Source organism: Balaenoptera borealis (genome assembly GCF_965194805.1).
Source record: "Balaenoptera borealis genome assembly, chromosome: 20".
Classification (NCBI taxonomy): Eukaryota; Metazoa; Chordata; class Mammalia; order Artiodactyla; family Balaenopteridae; genus Balaenoptera; species Balaenoptera borealis.
Window position 1 is genome coordinate 46,078,639 of NC_138879.1, and position 16,701 is coordinate 46,095,339.

A 16,701-nucleotide genomic window follows, 5' to 3' on the forward strand; every position below is an offset into this window, starting at 1 on the left:
TCAGTAATGAACCTTATAATTAATGAATTCTAAACATCAGAGGAATATAGTTAAGTAGTAATTGCTAGAGGAAGGATATGGTGTTATGTGAAGACAGTTGAATTATGAGAGAGTAGCTCTGGCTCCATGTTCCTCACTTTTTTTGTGTACCTAGCTCTACCTAAAGAGATTGGAGAAAAACTTGGATAGTGAAGAAAAAGAACTTTAGTAATTGCCTGAGAGAGGCAGGGGCAAAAGATCTGGAATATATACTTTACTCTTCTATCCTGGGCCTGGAACTATACAGATTGGTGGAAGAGTACTAGGGGACAGAAGGTAAAGCCAGTTCTACACAAGCTGAAAATGTTACTTCTAGATGTATCTTTTTTTCTTTCTTTCTCTCTTTTTTTCACTTATTCTTTGTCAGATATATTAGAGAATAGAACTAAAATCCCCAGATTCATTTCCTTTCTATCCTTTAAGGTATTATAGCTGTGTGTGTGTGTGTGTGTGTGTGTGTGTATTTTGGGGAAAGACTGATGGACAGAAGATTTTTAGATTTTGAAAGATAAGAAGAAAGTTTTGCCATGAGAAGTAGTAGGATATAATTGTATCTAGGATTCAGAGCTATGTTCCAGAATTCCTGAGCCATAAGTTCCCAACAGGTGATAGTCTTAGCTCCATTGATCCTTTGTATGTTAGTACTTGGCTAACTTAATAAAAGTTGTCATGGTTTCTAGACCATTGCTCCATAGATTTTCCTCTGTTTCCTGCAGTTCTTGTGATAAAAATAGAACGCCTTATTAAATTAAAAAATACATTCTTAAAAAACCCACTTAAATAAGATGTTACTCTTTTTCTGGCATAGCTCTCATTACTGGCTTCTTCAAGAGGTACTTGCCTCTAAAAATTATCTCACTTATGTTTCTCATTCAAGATGGGAAAGATATAAACACATATAAATTTTGAGAAAAATCTAGTTTGTCCCTTGTACAGATTTCATAAATCTGTCTGATTCCAACTTGCGTATTAAAATTCAACCTAAAGTCTGTCTCTTATGCTTCAAAAAATTAACACTAAAATGAAAACTCCCTATAGTGTTGTGAGAGAAATATTAGTACTATTTACAGTCAGCCCTCTCATACCTGTGGGTTCTGCATCCATGGATTCAACTAACCTCTGATTGAAAGTATTCGGGGGAAAGAAAATTCCAGAAAGTTCCAAAAAGCAAAACTGTCATTTGCCACACGCCCCCAGCAACTAGTTACAGAGCATTTACATTGTATAGAGTATTGTAAGTAATCTAGAGGTGATTTAAAGTATGAGAGTATCTGTGTGGCTTATATGCAAATAATACACTATTTTAGATAAGGGACTTGAGCATCCTCAGATTTTGGTATCTGAGGAACGGTCCTGGAACCCTTCCCCCAAGGATACTGGGATAGGACTGTGTATTTGTATTTTTAGCTCCACCTAGTGGTTCAGAGTTAGTGCTGATTAGTGTCTTAGGTACAATCTTATTTCACTATATGAACCAAGCCTGTATGTTCTACAGAGCCTAGTAAAATATGGGCATAAAACTGATACACATTGGTGAAGGTGCAGTGGCACTCTCATATATTGTTAATGCATTTTGCAAAGCAATTTGGAAGTGTATATATATATATATTTAACATCTTTATTGGAGTATAATTGCTTTACAATGGTGTGTTAGTTTCTGCTTTATAACAAAGTGAATCAGTTATACATATACATATGTCCCCATATCTCTTCCCTCTGGAAGTATATATTGTACTTTGGAAATGTTAAGTGTTTGAGAATTTATTCTAAGGAAATCCAAATATAGGAAAAACAAGATGCTAAATATGGTAATTATAGCATAGTTTATAATGGTTTAAAATACATAACCGTCTAAGATAGAGATATAATTAAGTAATTATGGCCAAGCCACTTAATAAAATCTTATTCAACCATTTAAATGATGGCTACAAAGACAGTATTAATATAGAAAAATGCTTATGATGTGTTGAATAAAATAAAGACCAATCACACTTAAAGTGAATTGAAGTAATGCTAGTAGTGGCTATATTAACATGATAGAATGGTTTGTTTTTCTGTTTTACTTTTTGCGGGGGACTATACCACACGGCATGCAGGATCTTAGTTCCCTGACCAGGGACGAACCTATGCCCCCTGCAGTGGAAGCACAGAGTCCTAACCAGTGGACTGCCAGGGAATTCCCTCTATTTTACTTTTTTAATGCGGTTTATATTACTTTGATAAGGGAAAATACATAAGATTATTTGGTATGACAAATAATAAAGGAACAGTAGGGTGATGAATCTATAGTGCTTTGAGTTGCTACTAGGGCTAATATTTACATTTCAAGTGACATGCATGTAAAGCAGTTTGGGGTCAGTTGGAAGCTACCAAACCCCAGGTATCCTCTCTACAGAAACTTTGAAAAATCTTAACTGCTGTATTTTCTGCACTTGGCACTTACTGGTTGTACAGATGAGAAACAGTAATCTGAGAATAAATAGAGGTGGAACCAGAGTGAATATTACTTGTTTCATGATGAATAGTTCTCTTTGAAGTTTGCTTTAATCCCGAAATGAACCAAGAGTTGTTCCTGTAGGTTGAGGCACCAACAAAGTAAAAGTAAGCCTCACTTGACTCACATAAGGTCCTTTTATGACTTTTCTCATATTTCATTTACATTAATATTTTCAGCAAAATGACAACATAACTATAAATGTTAAATTCCCTATGAATTTTTTAAATTTTTTATTTTTTATTGGCGCCTAGTTGATTCCGTGTGAATTTTATATGTGCATGAAAAGTGGCAGTATTTCCAAAAGTATAAATGTTTTCATTTTTTTAGTTTTATCATTTCAATTAATTTTCTTTCAGTATTTCACTTAGTATCAACAAACATGGTTGGTAGTTTTTAAGTGAGAATTGACGACTGGAACATCTTACAGGATCTTTCTTTGTGGAACTGAAAATATTCACACAAAAATATCATTTGATTTCAAAGAAGACAGGTTGGGAGAGCCTCTCAAAAGTCTTAAGTATGGTAACTTTTATCTACCCAGTGAAACCACCTTTTTAATTTGCAGTAATAAATAACATGTTTTAAAAGAAATGGGGATTAATGTAACCTATCACAAATCTTAGGTTTTATTTTTGTTTAATTGAAAAATGTTCTGAGTTTCTTGAATGGCAAAACTAATCAGCAAACAAAATTGAAGCAATACTTACTGGATAAAAGGTTCATAAGCATTAATGTGTTTAATATTTTTATCATGAGTTTCCTTCAGATTATATGCAAGGAATTCAGATCAGTTACATGCTAAGTGCTTTCCCATCATTTATTAGATCCTTCAAATTAAAATAAGTGCTTTTTTGTAAGGCAATTATACTTTAATAAAGATGTTAAAAAAAAATTAAAATAAGTGCTTTTAAGTAAATGGATTTAAAATTTTTTTACATATAAAATACTTTAAAAATTTGAAGTTCTCTGAATCCTTAGAGATAAATAAGTTTAATTCCAAAGAATTGGGTATTTTATATATAGATATTAAAAGAGTGGGAAAATTATTTTATAAATACACAATCATTTTTTAAAACCTGGCAAATATAGAGAAACAGAAATGTCCTTAATCCTTCCACTCAGAAGTCACCACAGTTAACAATTTGATGTCTTTCCCTCACAGGAAGCATTCATGTTTAATCTAAGTTCTCCTTCAATCTTCAAATGAATGGCCCTCTCTAAATCTTTGTAACACTAGTATTTAGAACTTTCGATAATTTTCAAACTCTTCTCACTGGAGTCCATCTGGCCGATCTGTAATTCTCCGAACACTTCTTATTTTTACCATTTGTCCATGTCTTTGCACATGTTCTCTCTGCTGAAAATATTTTCCCCTCCGCTTGTCTTCCTGGTAAACTTGTATTCTTCCTTCAGAATCCAGTCTCTGCCACCTCCTCTAAGAAGACTTCTTTGCCCTAGTCTCCTTCTCCTGTAGAGTGAATCACTCCGTCCCTTAGTATTTCTGCTATACTTTATAAATCTATTATTACATCTTATCATATTCTATTGTAATTTTTATTTGCATGTGTTTCCCATGCTAAACTGTGTTTTTTTTAAGGGCACTTAAAAATGACACATAGAAAGGAAACATTTATTGAGCTAGATTTCTACAGATAGCAATATATATATATATATATATATATGACTATTGGCTTAAGTTCTCAAATATCTTGAAACATGATTATTTAATGCTCCTTTACAAATTCTCTTTTTTCCTATCTTTTAAAAACTTTTTTTCATGGAAATTTTCAAACATATACAAAAGTAGGAAGAATTAGTACAATGAAATTCCAAGTACTCATCACCCAGCTTCAACAGTTACCAGTATTTTGCTAATTTTCTCTTATCTATTCCCCCTGCTACACACACACACACACACACACACACACACACACACACACACACACACACACACACACTTGGGGGAAAGACTGTCTGGGATATTTTTTTTTTTAATTGGAATAATGTATTATTCTAACAAAAGTACAAAGTATGGAAAATTAGTGTATTTCAGTCATTTCAGAGAGTAGAGAAAGTTTCACACTTAGCAGATTTCTGCTTTTAGCACCTTTGAAAAGAAACATTCAAAGTTAAGACAAGTGTCAGGACAGGCTCCTGACTACCTTCAGTGATGATTCCTCTGACTTAGGGTGTGCAGGTCACAGAACAGTGTGGTTATTTGGTTTTTTTCTGTACATTTTGAGAGTGCCACAAAAACACACTTAAAGAGAGTGAGACAGGTGATCACTGACTAGACGGCTGGTGGTTAGAAGATGGTAGAGAAACGTTGGGACAAAAGGAGAAAATCACAGTCTGGACGAGATGGTCAAATGGACAGTCCGAAGGTGCTGACAGTGTAGTACATGGTCTTGTTCTCCCATCGCACAGTGCAGCTCCCATCAGTAGAGCTGTCCCAGAAGCAGGAACTTGCCGTGTGTAATCCCGCTCTGTTCTTCTGCATGATTACACGGGTCACAATGTATTTAAATGGTTTCCCCAGCTTGGTGAGTTGGCTTAGGGTTTGCTCCACTACATTTGTGGTCCACTGATTCACTTTGCTGTGCTGATAGGCATTGCCACCGATGGCTCTTTCTATGGCCTCTTTTACAATGTTGCTCACTTCATCAACAACAAAAGCAGTCTCTTTGGTAGCCTGGTAGTCTTCCATCTTTCCCTCGGCGCCTTGCCTCTGCCTCCTGTCTGGGATATTTTAAAGCAAATTCTAGCATAGCATCATTTCACTCCTAAATATAGATAAATACATTTTTACTTTAATATAATCATAAGTCCATCATAATATTTAACAAAATTGGTAATAAAATTTAAGTATTACCTCATACTCAGTCCATGCCTAAATTTCTCCTTTTATCTCAGAAATGTCTTCTTTAAGTTGGATTATTTGGATTGGGGCCCAAACAAGGTCCAGACATTGCTTTGGTTAATTGTCTTTTAAGTTAATTAGTCTATAATAGGCCCCTCTCCCCTACACTTTTTTTTTTCCCCCATTTGGATTGGATCATTTGTTCTGTAGGAATTCTCAAAATCTGGATTTGGCTGATTGCGTCCTCATGGTGTCATTTAATGTATTCTCTTTTTTACTTCATATTTCCTATATAAACTGGTAATTAGATACAGAGGCATGATTGTATTTAGTTTCAGTTTTTAATTTTTGCAAGGAATTTTCATGAGGGTTACTGTGTACTTCCTTTTGCATCACGTCAAGAGATACATAATGTCTAGCTGTCCCCCTTTTAAGTGATATGAATATTGATCAGTGGGGTTAGGCAATTATCAATTTGATCAGTCATAAAAAAGTTCTCCATCAACTTTTTTTTCATTGTCTCTTGACTTTATTATGAAGTATTTTACATTTTAAAAAATATATGTATAGTCAACTACATTTATTTGTAATACCTTCTAGTTTTCCAGAACTGATTATGATGGCTACCCAACCACTAATTTCTAGGTATATAGAAACTAACTTTTTAATGAAAATTTTAGTTTTTGTTTGTTTGCTTTTCACTTAAGGCTTTGGTCTATCTGGAATGTGGTGTAAGATGGGGTTTCATTTTTATTTCCTTCCAGATGGTTGGCCAGTTGTGCCTGTGTCATTTGTTTAAGAATCCATCTTTCCCCCCATTTAATTAATTAATTAATTAATTAATGCTTTTGTCCTGCTTTAAAAACCTACAAATTGAGATCTTTATTCTATTTCTATTTCACTAGTCTGTCCCTACACCAATACCACATTTATTTTATTTTTTAATCTTATTAATTTAATTATTTATTTAGTTTTGGCTGCGTTGGGTCTTCGTTGCTGTGTGCAGGCTTTCTCTAGTTGCGGCAAGCGGGGGCTACTCTTTGTTATGGTGCGTGGGCTTCTCATTACGGTGGCTTCTCTTGTTTCGGAGCACGGGCTCTAGGCGCGCAGGCTTCGGTAGTTGTGGCACGTAGGCTCAGTAGTTGTGGCTTTGGGGCTCTAGAGTGCAGGCTCAGCTGTTGTGGTGCACGGGCTTAGTTGCTCCGCGGCATGTGGGATCTTCCTGGACCAAGGATCAAACCCATGTCCCCCGCATTGGCAGGTGGATTCTTAACCACTTCACCACCAGGGAAGTCCCCCACATTTATTTTATTAGAGTGAGATTTTGGTGTGTCTGATGAAGCTAGTTTCCCTTCACCCACTTTTTTTTTTATTCAGTGTTTTACCTAATGATTTAGTAGCCATTGATGATAATTGCCTTGATTTATTATTTTAGTAGAGGTTATTGCCTTTGCTTTTAAGAACTTGATTTTACACATTTTAGAAATATAAATTATGGATTATTTCTACAGTACATCTCTTTGATTTTTGAATGCACATCCATAAAATAGCCAGAGGGAACTTTGTTATGATTCACTTCAAAGCTGAGTAATTATCACTTCCTTAGTTTGTAGATTTTAAAAAATAAATCAGCCTTCTTTTTGCTTCTCTCCTCCTAACCCCCATCAGATTGAAGAAGAAATGTTGGCTTTGCAGAATGAACGCACAGAACGAATACGAAGCCTGCTGGAGCGTCAAGCCAGAGAAATTGAAGCCTTTGACTCTGAAAGCATGAGACTAGGTTTTAGTAACATGGTCCTTTCTAATCTCTCCCCTGAGGCATTCAGCCACAGCTACCCGGGAGCTTCTGGTTGGTCTCACAATCCTACTGGGGGTCCAGGACCTCACTGGGGTCATCCCATGGGTGGCCCACCACAGGCTTGGGGCCATCCAATGCAAGGTGGACCCCAGCCGTGGGGTCACCCCTCAGGGCCAATGCAAGGGGTACCTCGAGGTAGCAGTATGGGAGTCCGCAATAGCCCTCAGGCTCTAAGGCGGACAGCTTCTGGGGGACGGACGGAGCAGGGCATGAGCAGAAGCACGAGTGTCACTTCACAAATATCCAATGGGTCACACATGTCTTATACATAACTTAATAATTGAGAGTGGCAATTCCGCTGGAGCTGTCTGCCAAAAGAAACTGCCTACAGACATCGTCACAGCAGCCTCCTCACTTGGGTACTACAGTGTGGAAGCTGAGTGCATATGGTATATTTTATTCATTTTTGTAAAGCGTTCTGTTTTGTGTTTACTAATTGAGATGTCATAGTATTTGGCTGCCGGGTTTTGTTTTTTTGTTTTTGTTTTTTAACTTTTGGAGAAATTTTGAAAAGGGGAATTGATATGTATGTGTGTATACATATACCTACACACACACACACATACACACACACACACACACACACATATATATATATCTCAAGCATGTGGTTACAAGAAATTGGCTAGTTAGGGGGTATTTTCTGAACACTGCAAAAATAGAATGCAGCAGTGTGTCTTGAGTCATCACTTTGGGGCAGTTATATCCTAAGAAGGTTGTGAAAAAATCTAAAGCCTTTCTCCATACCCCAAATTCTTATAAGCCACTCACAGCAGGCAGCATATGCTGAAACAAGTTATTATGGAAACACATCTGTGTCCCCTCACCAATGTATTTTCTTTATTAAATTGGTCTGACTTCTCAGCCTCATTTGGAGTGAAAAAGAACGTGGAAATCCATGAACACTAAAGGGTTCCATTGACTTTTTCAGAGAGTAGAAAACAATTTAGTTCTTTTTCTGAATGCTGCATAGATTTGTCAGTGATTTTTTTTTTTTTTTTTTTTTGTCCATTCAATTGTGCCTTTTTTGTGGCATGGTGAGATGGAGGTGTAAGGAGATCACAAGTTGTGTGGGAATTGCATCAACAAACCTGTGAGCCTTTAAAGGGGAAGACCAGAAGGGTGAGAGAGGCCCCTGAAAGTTCATATGGTGGGTATGTTCAGCAGCATAGTGAGGAGATTAAGCCTCTATATCCTGACGTTTTGTTGCTTATACTGTGATATCTCATCCTAGCTAAGCTCTATAACTCCCAAGACCCCAAACAGTACTTTTACTTTGTACAAAAACAAAGACATATAGCCAATACAAATCAAATGCCAGAGGGTTTTGAATGATGCCATATTTGCAAACTGCCATCTATTGGAATTCTCACCACACTACATAGACATAATTTGATTACCCCTTTTGGCTTATGGGATTTCCTGTTTACAAGTAGAATAGCCAGTTATTTAAATGCTTAGTTGCCATAGTGAACCAGGAGTCACTGAGCCAATGACTTTACCAGCTGCTGACTAATGCTCATCACCACTGTAGATTTTGCTGCATGTGCAGGTCCTCTTTTTTTTTTTTTTTTTTTTTTAAATTGCTGTTTTTGTTGCTGCAATACTTTACAAACTTCTAGTTCCTTGAGACTTAGTGACCATTTGGCATCATGTTAACATCACACAACAGGAAACACCACTTCCAGAAGTCTCTAGCCTCAGTGCTAAAGTACTACTGAAAAGGAACTAGCAAGTTTGGCAAATTAAAGAAAAAAAAAGTAAAGTAAGTTATAGTGGTCAGGGAATCTCTTGACAAACGCTAACTTTTTTTTTTTCCCACAGAGGGGCGTGTTTTGTTTTGTTTTGTTCTGTTCTGTTCTGTTTAGTTTTGCAATGAAGGATCAACCCAATGCTGAAAGTTAGATGTTACTTGGTATTCCACTGCTAGTGTGGAAATTGAGTCGAAGGTGGGTAGGAAGCTGTGAGTATGACTTGAAGGAAAAAAACTTCCTTTTCAGTGATAAATCAGAGTTTCTTACAAGTTGTCTTGACCCCTCCCTTGTCTTGAAGAACCCTTGCTGCTGACTCTGGATCCTGCTTTTCGTAATAGAGGACTCCAAGGTAGAATTTTCTGAGTCCCTCTCAATGATACTCTTCACCTAGACCAGGCTGATGACCAAGCAGTAATCTATAATTGTTGAAATATTGGCTTTCTCAACAAAATTTAAGTCTTCCCCAGGTATGTCAGTCTAATCTCTATGAATCCTCCCCTTTAGGAGTTTCTGGCATTCATTTAAAGGTAACTAGAAGAAAAATTAATATTTTACTGTAAATCTTTTAAAAACCAAGATCACAGTAGAATTCACACACAGTTTTAGGCAGTGTTTCAGGTAGCACTCCGGTACATTGTCCTCTTGGCCATGCTTGAGATCACCAGTTTTTAGGTGAACGTGACATGTACTTCTTGTCTGTCTAATGAAAGGAGCTTTTAATTTTCTATCATTTTGCATTCACCTATTATACAGTATTTCAAACAAATTGAGATATTTACCTATTTGGAGGAAAATGATAGGAGAGAGCTTTAGAATTAATGTCCAAAAATATAATGAATTTGATACCTTTAAAAAAACTTCTTATTAGATCTGGCCCCTCTGTACTACTGGAGGGGTGGAATAGGAGTACAGCTCAGTTTTACATACAAAACTCTTTAAAATAAAAAATACTACCAATAATACATGTTAAAGTCCACTTGTGGACTTAAATTAGTCAGATTGAGTTATTGAGTTCATGCAGATCCTATGTACTTGTAAAATTGTGATTGAATACTGACTCCAGATGTCTATCCAGTAGGTCTTTGTATCTGATTTAATTGTGTGGCAACCAGTTTTACATGTAGGTCATGACTATACCTGGATTATTCCATTAAGTTCATTTTAATTAAAATATATATAGTTTGCAAAAATGGTTCAACTTAATTGATTTGTGTGTGTTTGCAAGATCTAACTTCTGAGGAATATCATACATGGTAGGAATTATCAAAGAGTAAAGCTTGTAGCAGGAAAATTTGAAAGGTTTTGAGAGATTCTGAAGAAAGAAGCAGGCACTTTCTGAATCAGTGTACAGACGTCAACATTTGATCAAATTACTACTACCTCTTCCCCATTGTTGGTGTTCACTTGATATATATGTGTTTAAGAAAATAAAAAGTATGCGATATTTGTCCAGCATATCAGAAAGTCGTAAACGCTATGTCTGGTATCCAGAGCTTGGCAGTAAAAGTTTCCTGTGTTCACTGTCTCTCCCTTTTTTAAGTTAGCATTAGAAAAATGCAAAACCTCATACCTTGAAATATATTGTTCCTAATGGGGTTCCCTTCCTTTTGCACATATTTTTCCCCTTGTTAAAGTCAGCTCTAACCCCGAATTAAAGTATCTGAAAGTATTTTCATTATATAGATAAAGTTAGTTGGAAAATACGTTTTTATTAGTCTTATTGAGAGCTGCCATTCTTTTTAGTCATTTCTGTGCCTAGAGATGAGTAGTCCTGCATTTGAAGCCACACCCACAGATATAATATGCTTGGTACTCTAGGCCAAGGATTTATTATTGGTAAGTTGAACTTTTTAGCATAGTCATGATTTTCAGCTGCCAAGACATCAGGTAAACACCATTCAGTACACTAAAGAAACTGTCCTTGACTCTCTCCCACTCCCACCTATTTTTCCTCACCCCCTTTTCAAAAATTGAAAACGCTATGAGTGTCTTTTTCAGACCATAAGGCAGACTTTAGTAGCTTTCTACTTCTTTAACTAAATGTCTGGCATTTTAAACTTTTATAGAATACATTGTGTTGGACACTGGAATAATACTGTTTATTTTCACCTGTGAAAAATGACTTTATTGTACTTGAAACACCTCCTTTGCATTTCTCCATTTGTGCCATTCACTAGTGGAAATAAATTGTATTATACCATAATCTACTGGCTTTTAAAAACTGTGTTAAATATGCACATTTTTGGTATAGCTATTATCATTTGTATGTATATATTGTATATACATATGAGTGTCTATATGTGTGTATAGATTGATGAATATAATTCATACTGTACATTTCCATCAGGGCACTTAAGGTTCTGTTATTTTGTTTCATTATTTTAGTCCTCAGTTAAGGCAAGAATGCATGTGTTTCTTAACAGTGAGTACTCTGGGTTGATATTTATGAGAAGGTGGTCATTAGATGCAATTTTTTCTATTTTAATCCCCTCTTAGCACTTGAGTGGGTGGAAAGAAAGTTAAGTAAAATGTGGAACCATAAGTTGCAATGCAGTAAAATAGTGCTGGGGAAGGAGCCAGTTAGTGTTTCTGTGAGTTTGTGTCGTGATGCAATGAAAGATAGGTGATGCAGAGAGAAATGAACCATGGAAACTAAAAACACTGGTGGTGATTCCTCTGCAAAGATAAAAAGAACCAATAAGTCACGTAATCTTCATGTGCACTCCATACATATTTCTTAGTAGTGGTGCCATTGATCCTCTTGCCCTTTTTACTCCATTAATAATAATAATTATAAATTTTGCTAAGGACCAAAACATCCAAGAAAGGAATTACTGCTAAAGCATCTAAGGTTCTCCTAAACTATAAAATCAACAGGAAATGGCCACTGGGAGAGAAGGATTTGGTATTGGCAGGGGATTTCTCCTTTTAGCTGCCTCTTCTTGCTTGCTAATAGTAAGTTCTTCATGCACCTTCCACCCCTTCGGAGGCACTACTTTTCAAGCACAGATTTGGCCCAACACTGCAACCCTTTCCTAAGAAGTTTATATGGCCCTGCGTTTTGTTCCATGCTCACAATGTGAAGTGTCTAGTGTATATTCCAGTCAGAAAATAATATATTTAAGGTGTATAAGTGTGAATCTCCTATAATGATGGAAGAGGAGGCTCTTATTTCTTAGAAAACTGCTTTCTCTAAGGAACAAATCTAAAACTTGGCCTGTCATCTTGGAGCTGCTTACCAAAATACAAATCCTTATTAAAGAGAAACAAATTCTCTGTTTTCCCTCATCTATCATGATAGTGCCCCCCAACCAGGTTGTAGCATTGCCTATTAAAAGGCAGTCACTTACTCTTAGTTGTTAAGAACTGGAAATTTTCCATCCTCAGATTCCTTAAAGGATGAAGAGTGTGCTGTACACTTAGCAGACTTGCCTCTTGTATGCAAGGACTACTGATTGAAGTCTATTTTGCTGTGTGTCTGGTTATGTTGTCTGCACTTTTATTAAATCACTACAGTAAGTCTACATTGGAAGTGACTTAATTTGTAAAGAAGTTTTATTAAACACTGTCTAGAAAAAGAAAGTGAAGCTGAGAACTCTTCCTTTATTGTGCATTTATATTTTCTACTGAATTCTGGTAGCCCCCTTTAAAGTCACATTAACTAATTCCTCCCTTGTTTATATTCAGATTTCCAAAATTTCACTCATGCAAGGGAAGAGAATCTATTTGGCCTAATGGTGGTCTTCAGATCATAAGAAATATGTAAATTAGCATGCACCTTATCTGCCTGTTGTGGGTTTCTTAAACTTGCACTTCTCTCTCACCCACCCCAAAATAGATATCCTTTAAAGAAAAAGGCAGAGAATTAAAACTGGGGAGCCATTTACTATGTCACCATCACTGTTAACTGTTACCCAGCAATCAGAACTTTTTGAAGTTTCAGAGCTTGTGTGTGTGTATGTGTGTGTGTGTGTGTGTGTGTGTATCTGTTTGATTGTGTTGGGTTTGTTTTGTTTTTCAATGTACAAGAGAGTCTTCTTTAAATAGAGGAAAAGGTTAATCCTCTCTGAAACAGGATGCACAATGGATATACTAATCTGGATATCTGTAGGTAGTTTGCCATGAAAAAGCAGAGAGAAGATGAGACTTGTGAATGAATGAAAAGGGTATCTTGATACCCCAGAATTCCCCCTAAATTACGGGTAATTCAACCTGCACAGTTTCCTTTTCACTCATAGTTTTTAGCAATTGTGAGTGAAGAAATCATGTAATTATCTGTAAATATGTAGCTAACAAATTGACCTAGTTTCTGTATTTTTTTGTTTTTGTACTAAAGTTTATAAGTCTGTGCCAGCTAGAGAGGAGTTGCTGTCGTTGCCAGTTGTGGTCCTAGCATCTAACCCTGAAACCATCCTAGGTGACATTTTTAGAATTAATGCTTCAGTGTTGTTAAACAGGGAGAAATTAAGCTCAACCATTGGTCAGGTTTAAAATCTTTTGAAGCAAAGTCATTTTATTTAATACAATGATTACATGTCCTCAGTCATGAATGAGGTAGGGAACCTCCCTCCCCCAGTGGCCATGTTTACAGAAGTGTGTTTTGTCTATAAAGTGCAAGGGTTTTAATGTTTATGTAAATTATGCAGGTGATAACATTATGGCTTGGAATTGTTTATTGGGCTCTCTTGCTGAATTTTCAAATGAAATGAACTATGCTTATTACTGGCACATTGATCCCATTTCTGGAGCATTTTCCTATTTCCAGAATTACATGTATTCCTTTGTCATTATCCCTTGATATGCCTTGTAGCCTAAGGTATTAAAAGCTGGTAAACATAGATGAGGGAATTGCATTTTTTAAAATCCATGAACCTTCATTTGTATGCCTTCATTACTCATGTTTCTTTGGCAACTCTGAGGTCAGTGAAGTTTAGAAATGAGATACCAGTGTTAATGAAAAGTGTGTACTCTTTGCTTTTGCATGGCTTGGCTTAGCATCAAGGGTATATTTGGGCCACTTGAAAGCATGAAGACCAGTTGTATGGGAACAGGTTTCTCGCAGTGGCACATTTTGCTTTTTCTGAGCCCTCAAATACATTGCCTCAGCATGAACATTATTGTTTCTATAAATTACACATGGTCATGGAATGAATTATGTGATTTAAAAGGATGGAACTGCTTAATGTTTGCAGATTCCAGCTGGCCATGTGACTATTGGACACATATCAAACTAACCTGGGGGGAAATATTGGAACCCTTCTAACCCTTTTTTGGTCATAGACAAGTATATTTAGTTTATTAAGATGTTGGCTGCCCCTGGTATGTTGCCAGAAAGCTCTTTTTTGGTGCCCATTCCAAATGTGCTTTCTTGCATTTCATAATATCAAAGAAACCACCAACCCTTCTCCCCAACAGCATTTTATGTCAGACCTTTTATTCCACATTAAATGGGAGTTGTGCCTACTTAGAGTGCCCCTCCAATTAATTACATACACGTGTCCTAAAATAATCCAAGCAGGAGACACAGGTAGGAAAATTTTTTTAGGAAGTCCACTCGAGGCCAGTAATCTATCTGACAAGGTATTTTACCACATTATCTTGCCACTTGATAAATGAGCCTATTAGGAATTGCAGGTGGTTTCATAGGACAAAATCCAAGTAGAGAGGGATATGTGGGGTTTCTATTAAGAGATAATTTTGTTATTGTTTTACCTCTCCTTTTATGATCCTTCTCTGCTGGGTTAGAATGGGTTAATTCTCCAAATTTATTTTGTTTTTTATCTTTTAGGGAAATTTTTACAAAAGTGATGGTCTGATGTAAATAACATTTTGAAGTATAGTGCACATAAGTTCCCGAGACTATTTCAACCTGATAATTTGTAAATGCTTTAGAGTTTTTTTCATTAACACTTGTGTTGCTAAATCCTATTTATGTAAGTCTGCTAAAAATTTTAACCCATTTAAAACTTAAACATTTAAATAATGGATGAGTTACTCTGAGCATTTTAGCTTTCAAAACCCCCTTGTTTTAGTATATGAAAAAGATAGCCTAATGCGCATTAATGAGGTTGGAGAGACTATGAGAAATATGTATAGTGTATATTTTAAAACAGCTTTGCTTGTATTGTGAAGATTTAAAAACAAACTTGAGATTTTTAACGTAACTATTAACACAGTTTTAACATAAGTTATCCCACTGGGTTTAAGAGCATCTTGAATGTATAATCCTTTTTGTAACCCAGGTTGGTTTCTGCTTTTACCAGTCATCCAAACATATTATTTATGATTTTAGTTTTATATACTCATTTACTTTTGTTTTCCTCAACCAGCATGATTTTTTTGCACATGTATTGTAGAAATTTTTAAAAAGAAAAATCAGTACATCATTTTCTCTGGATTTTCTTCACTTCTCTCTTCCTTTCTACTAACCCATTACCTTAAAGGCCATATCGCTCCATTTGCATTATTTGTGCAAATGCCAGGGTTGGTTTTTATTTTTATTTTTGCTATTTACCTAAAAAAAGAAAAATGCTTCAGTCAATTGCTTTTTTATTTAAAAAAAAGAAAAAAGAAAAGAAAAAAAGCTGTAACCTTATCATTTCTGAGTAGACCATTGAGAGATGAATGCACACCTGTAATAGCCCAGGACCAGCTTTGGTGGCTAAAGGGAATATTTTAACTAAGCAAGAGGTTCTTTTCTAAAAGTAGTATATATTATTCACAATCTCTTTCAGTTATTCCCACAAGTCAGGGGTCCAGATAAAATGAGGGTTATCAGCTAACTGATATGTTATCATTGAGGTTCATCAATGAATTTGTACATTTCTAGTTCCCTTTGGTGAAGGGAAAAAAAATGATGATTTTGCAAGACCTAGATTTTGGCTTGGTTTCTTGCCTCCTTTTTTGGCAGCCTTCATCTTCTCATCTCCTAAAGCCCTTGAGCCTGTAGGGTTTTCATGGTGGACAAAGGACCTGTGGTCTTTTAAAACTAGGACTGATTTTTTTGGCAAGAGATTATCATGTTGAAAGTGATGTTCTGCCAGTTTACCGATGACTAATTTTAAATATACACAGTCCTCTTAATTTTCGGACCAAACAGACACCCACAGTGGAGGCTTATCAAGGGTTGCAATGGGGAAGAAGCCTCTCCCTCACTGTCAGCACCAGCTGGTAAAGGTGACTGTACAGATGTGCATTTTCCTTTTGGTAGAAATGGTCCGCAGCACTAATTGGTAAGGCTTATTGTACAGTATATTGTCAGTATTCTTCTGGTTCAACATACCTTATAGTTCATATATAACCTGTATTAATTGTATAGATTGTGCATTTAAAGCTGTTACCAAGTTGTCAGAACATAAGAGCGAAAACAAGGTCATATGTAATATTTTGTTTGTAAGTATCCTTTGTATCATAGCAAAGGAAATGTTTAAAAAAAATCAACTGTAATAAAGTAATTTTAGTACACAGAGTGTCTGCTCGGTTTTTTTAAGTAATTGTATTCCCATAAAGTATATTTGTTCAGTGACTATTTACTGGATAATTACTGAATCTCAGGCACTGTGCTGGATGTTGGGGGTTACAAAAATGAGTAAGATATGGGTAAGAATGAGCTCCCTAGTGTAGACTAAAACCCTCTAGACTAATTGCCTCGAATTCTGTGTGCCCAGTGAAGTGGCCTACTGTGCTGTGGATG

General features: G+C 36.0%; 1 protein-coding gene and 1 pseudogene across 6 annotated transcripts in view; one reads left to right on the forward strand and one right to left on the reverse strand.

Moving 5' to 3' along the window:
• Window positions 1–16,701, forward strand: part of TAOK1 (TAO kinase 1) — a 166,630-nt gene that overhangs the window by 145,230 nt on the left and 4,699 nt on the right. For 3 of the 5 annotated variants that reach the window (XM_082372700.1, XM_082372699.1, XM_082372703.1), the window contains one exon: window positions 7,065–16,472. The exons of 1 other annotated variant lie outside the window; for it this stretch is intronic. In XM_082372700.1, the coding sequence (XP_082228826.1) occupies window positions 7,065–7,526 (462 nt within the window). In that variant the 3' untranslated portion in view covers window positions 7,527–16,472. Of the gene's footprint in view, window positions 1–154; window positions 3,388–7,064; window positions 16,473–16,701 lie in introns of those variants that run through there. One more of the 5 variants, XM_082372701.1, reaches the window with a different exon arrangement.
• LOC309618658 (dynein light chain Tctex-type 1 pseudogene) lies at window positions 4,573–5,297 on the reverse strand (annotated as a pseudogene). Its single transcript has one exon. The product of its transcript is annotated as a dynein light chain Tctex-type 1 pseudogene (transcript).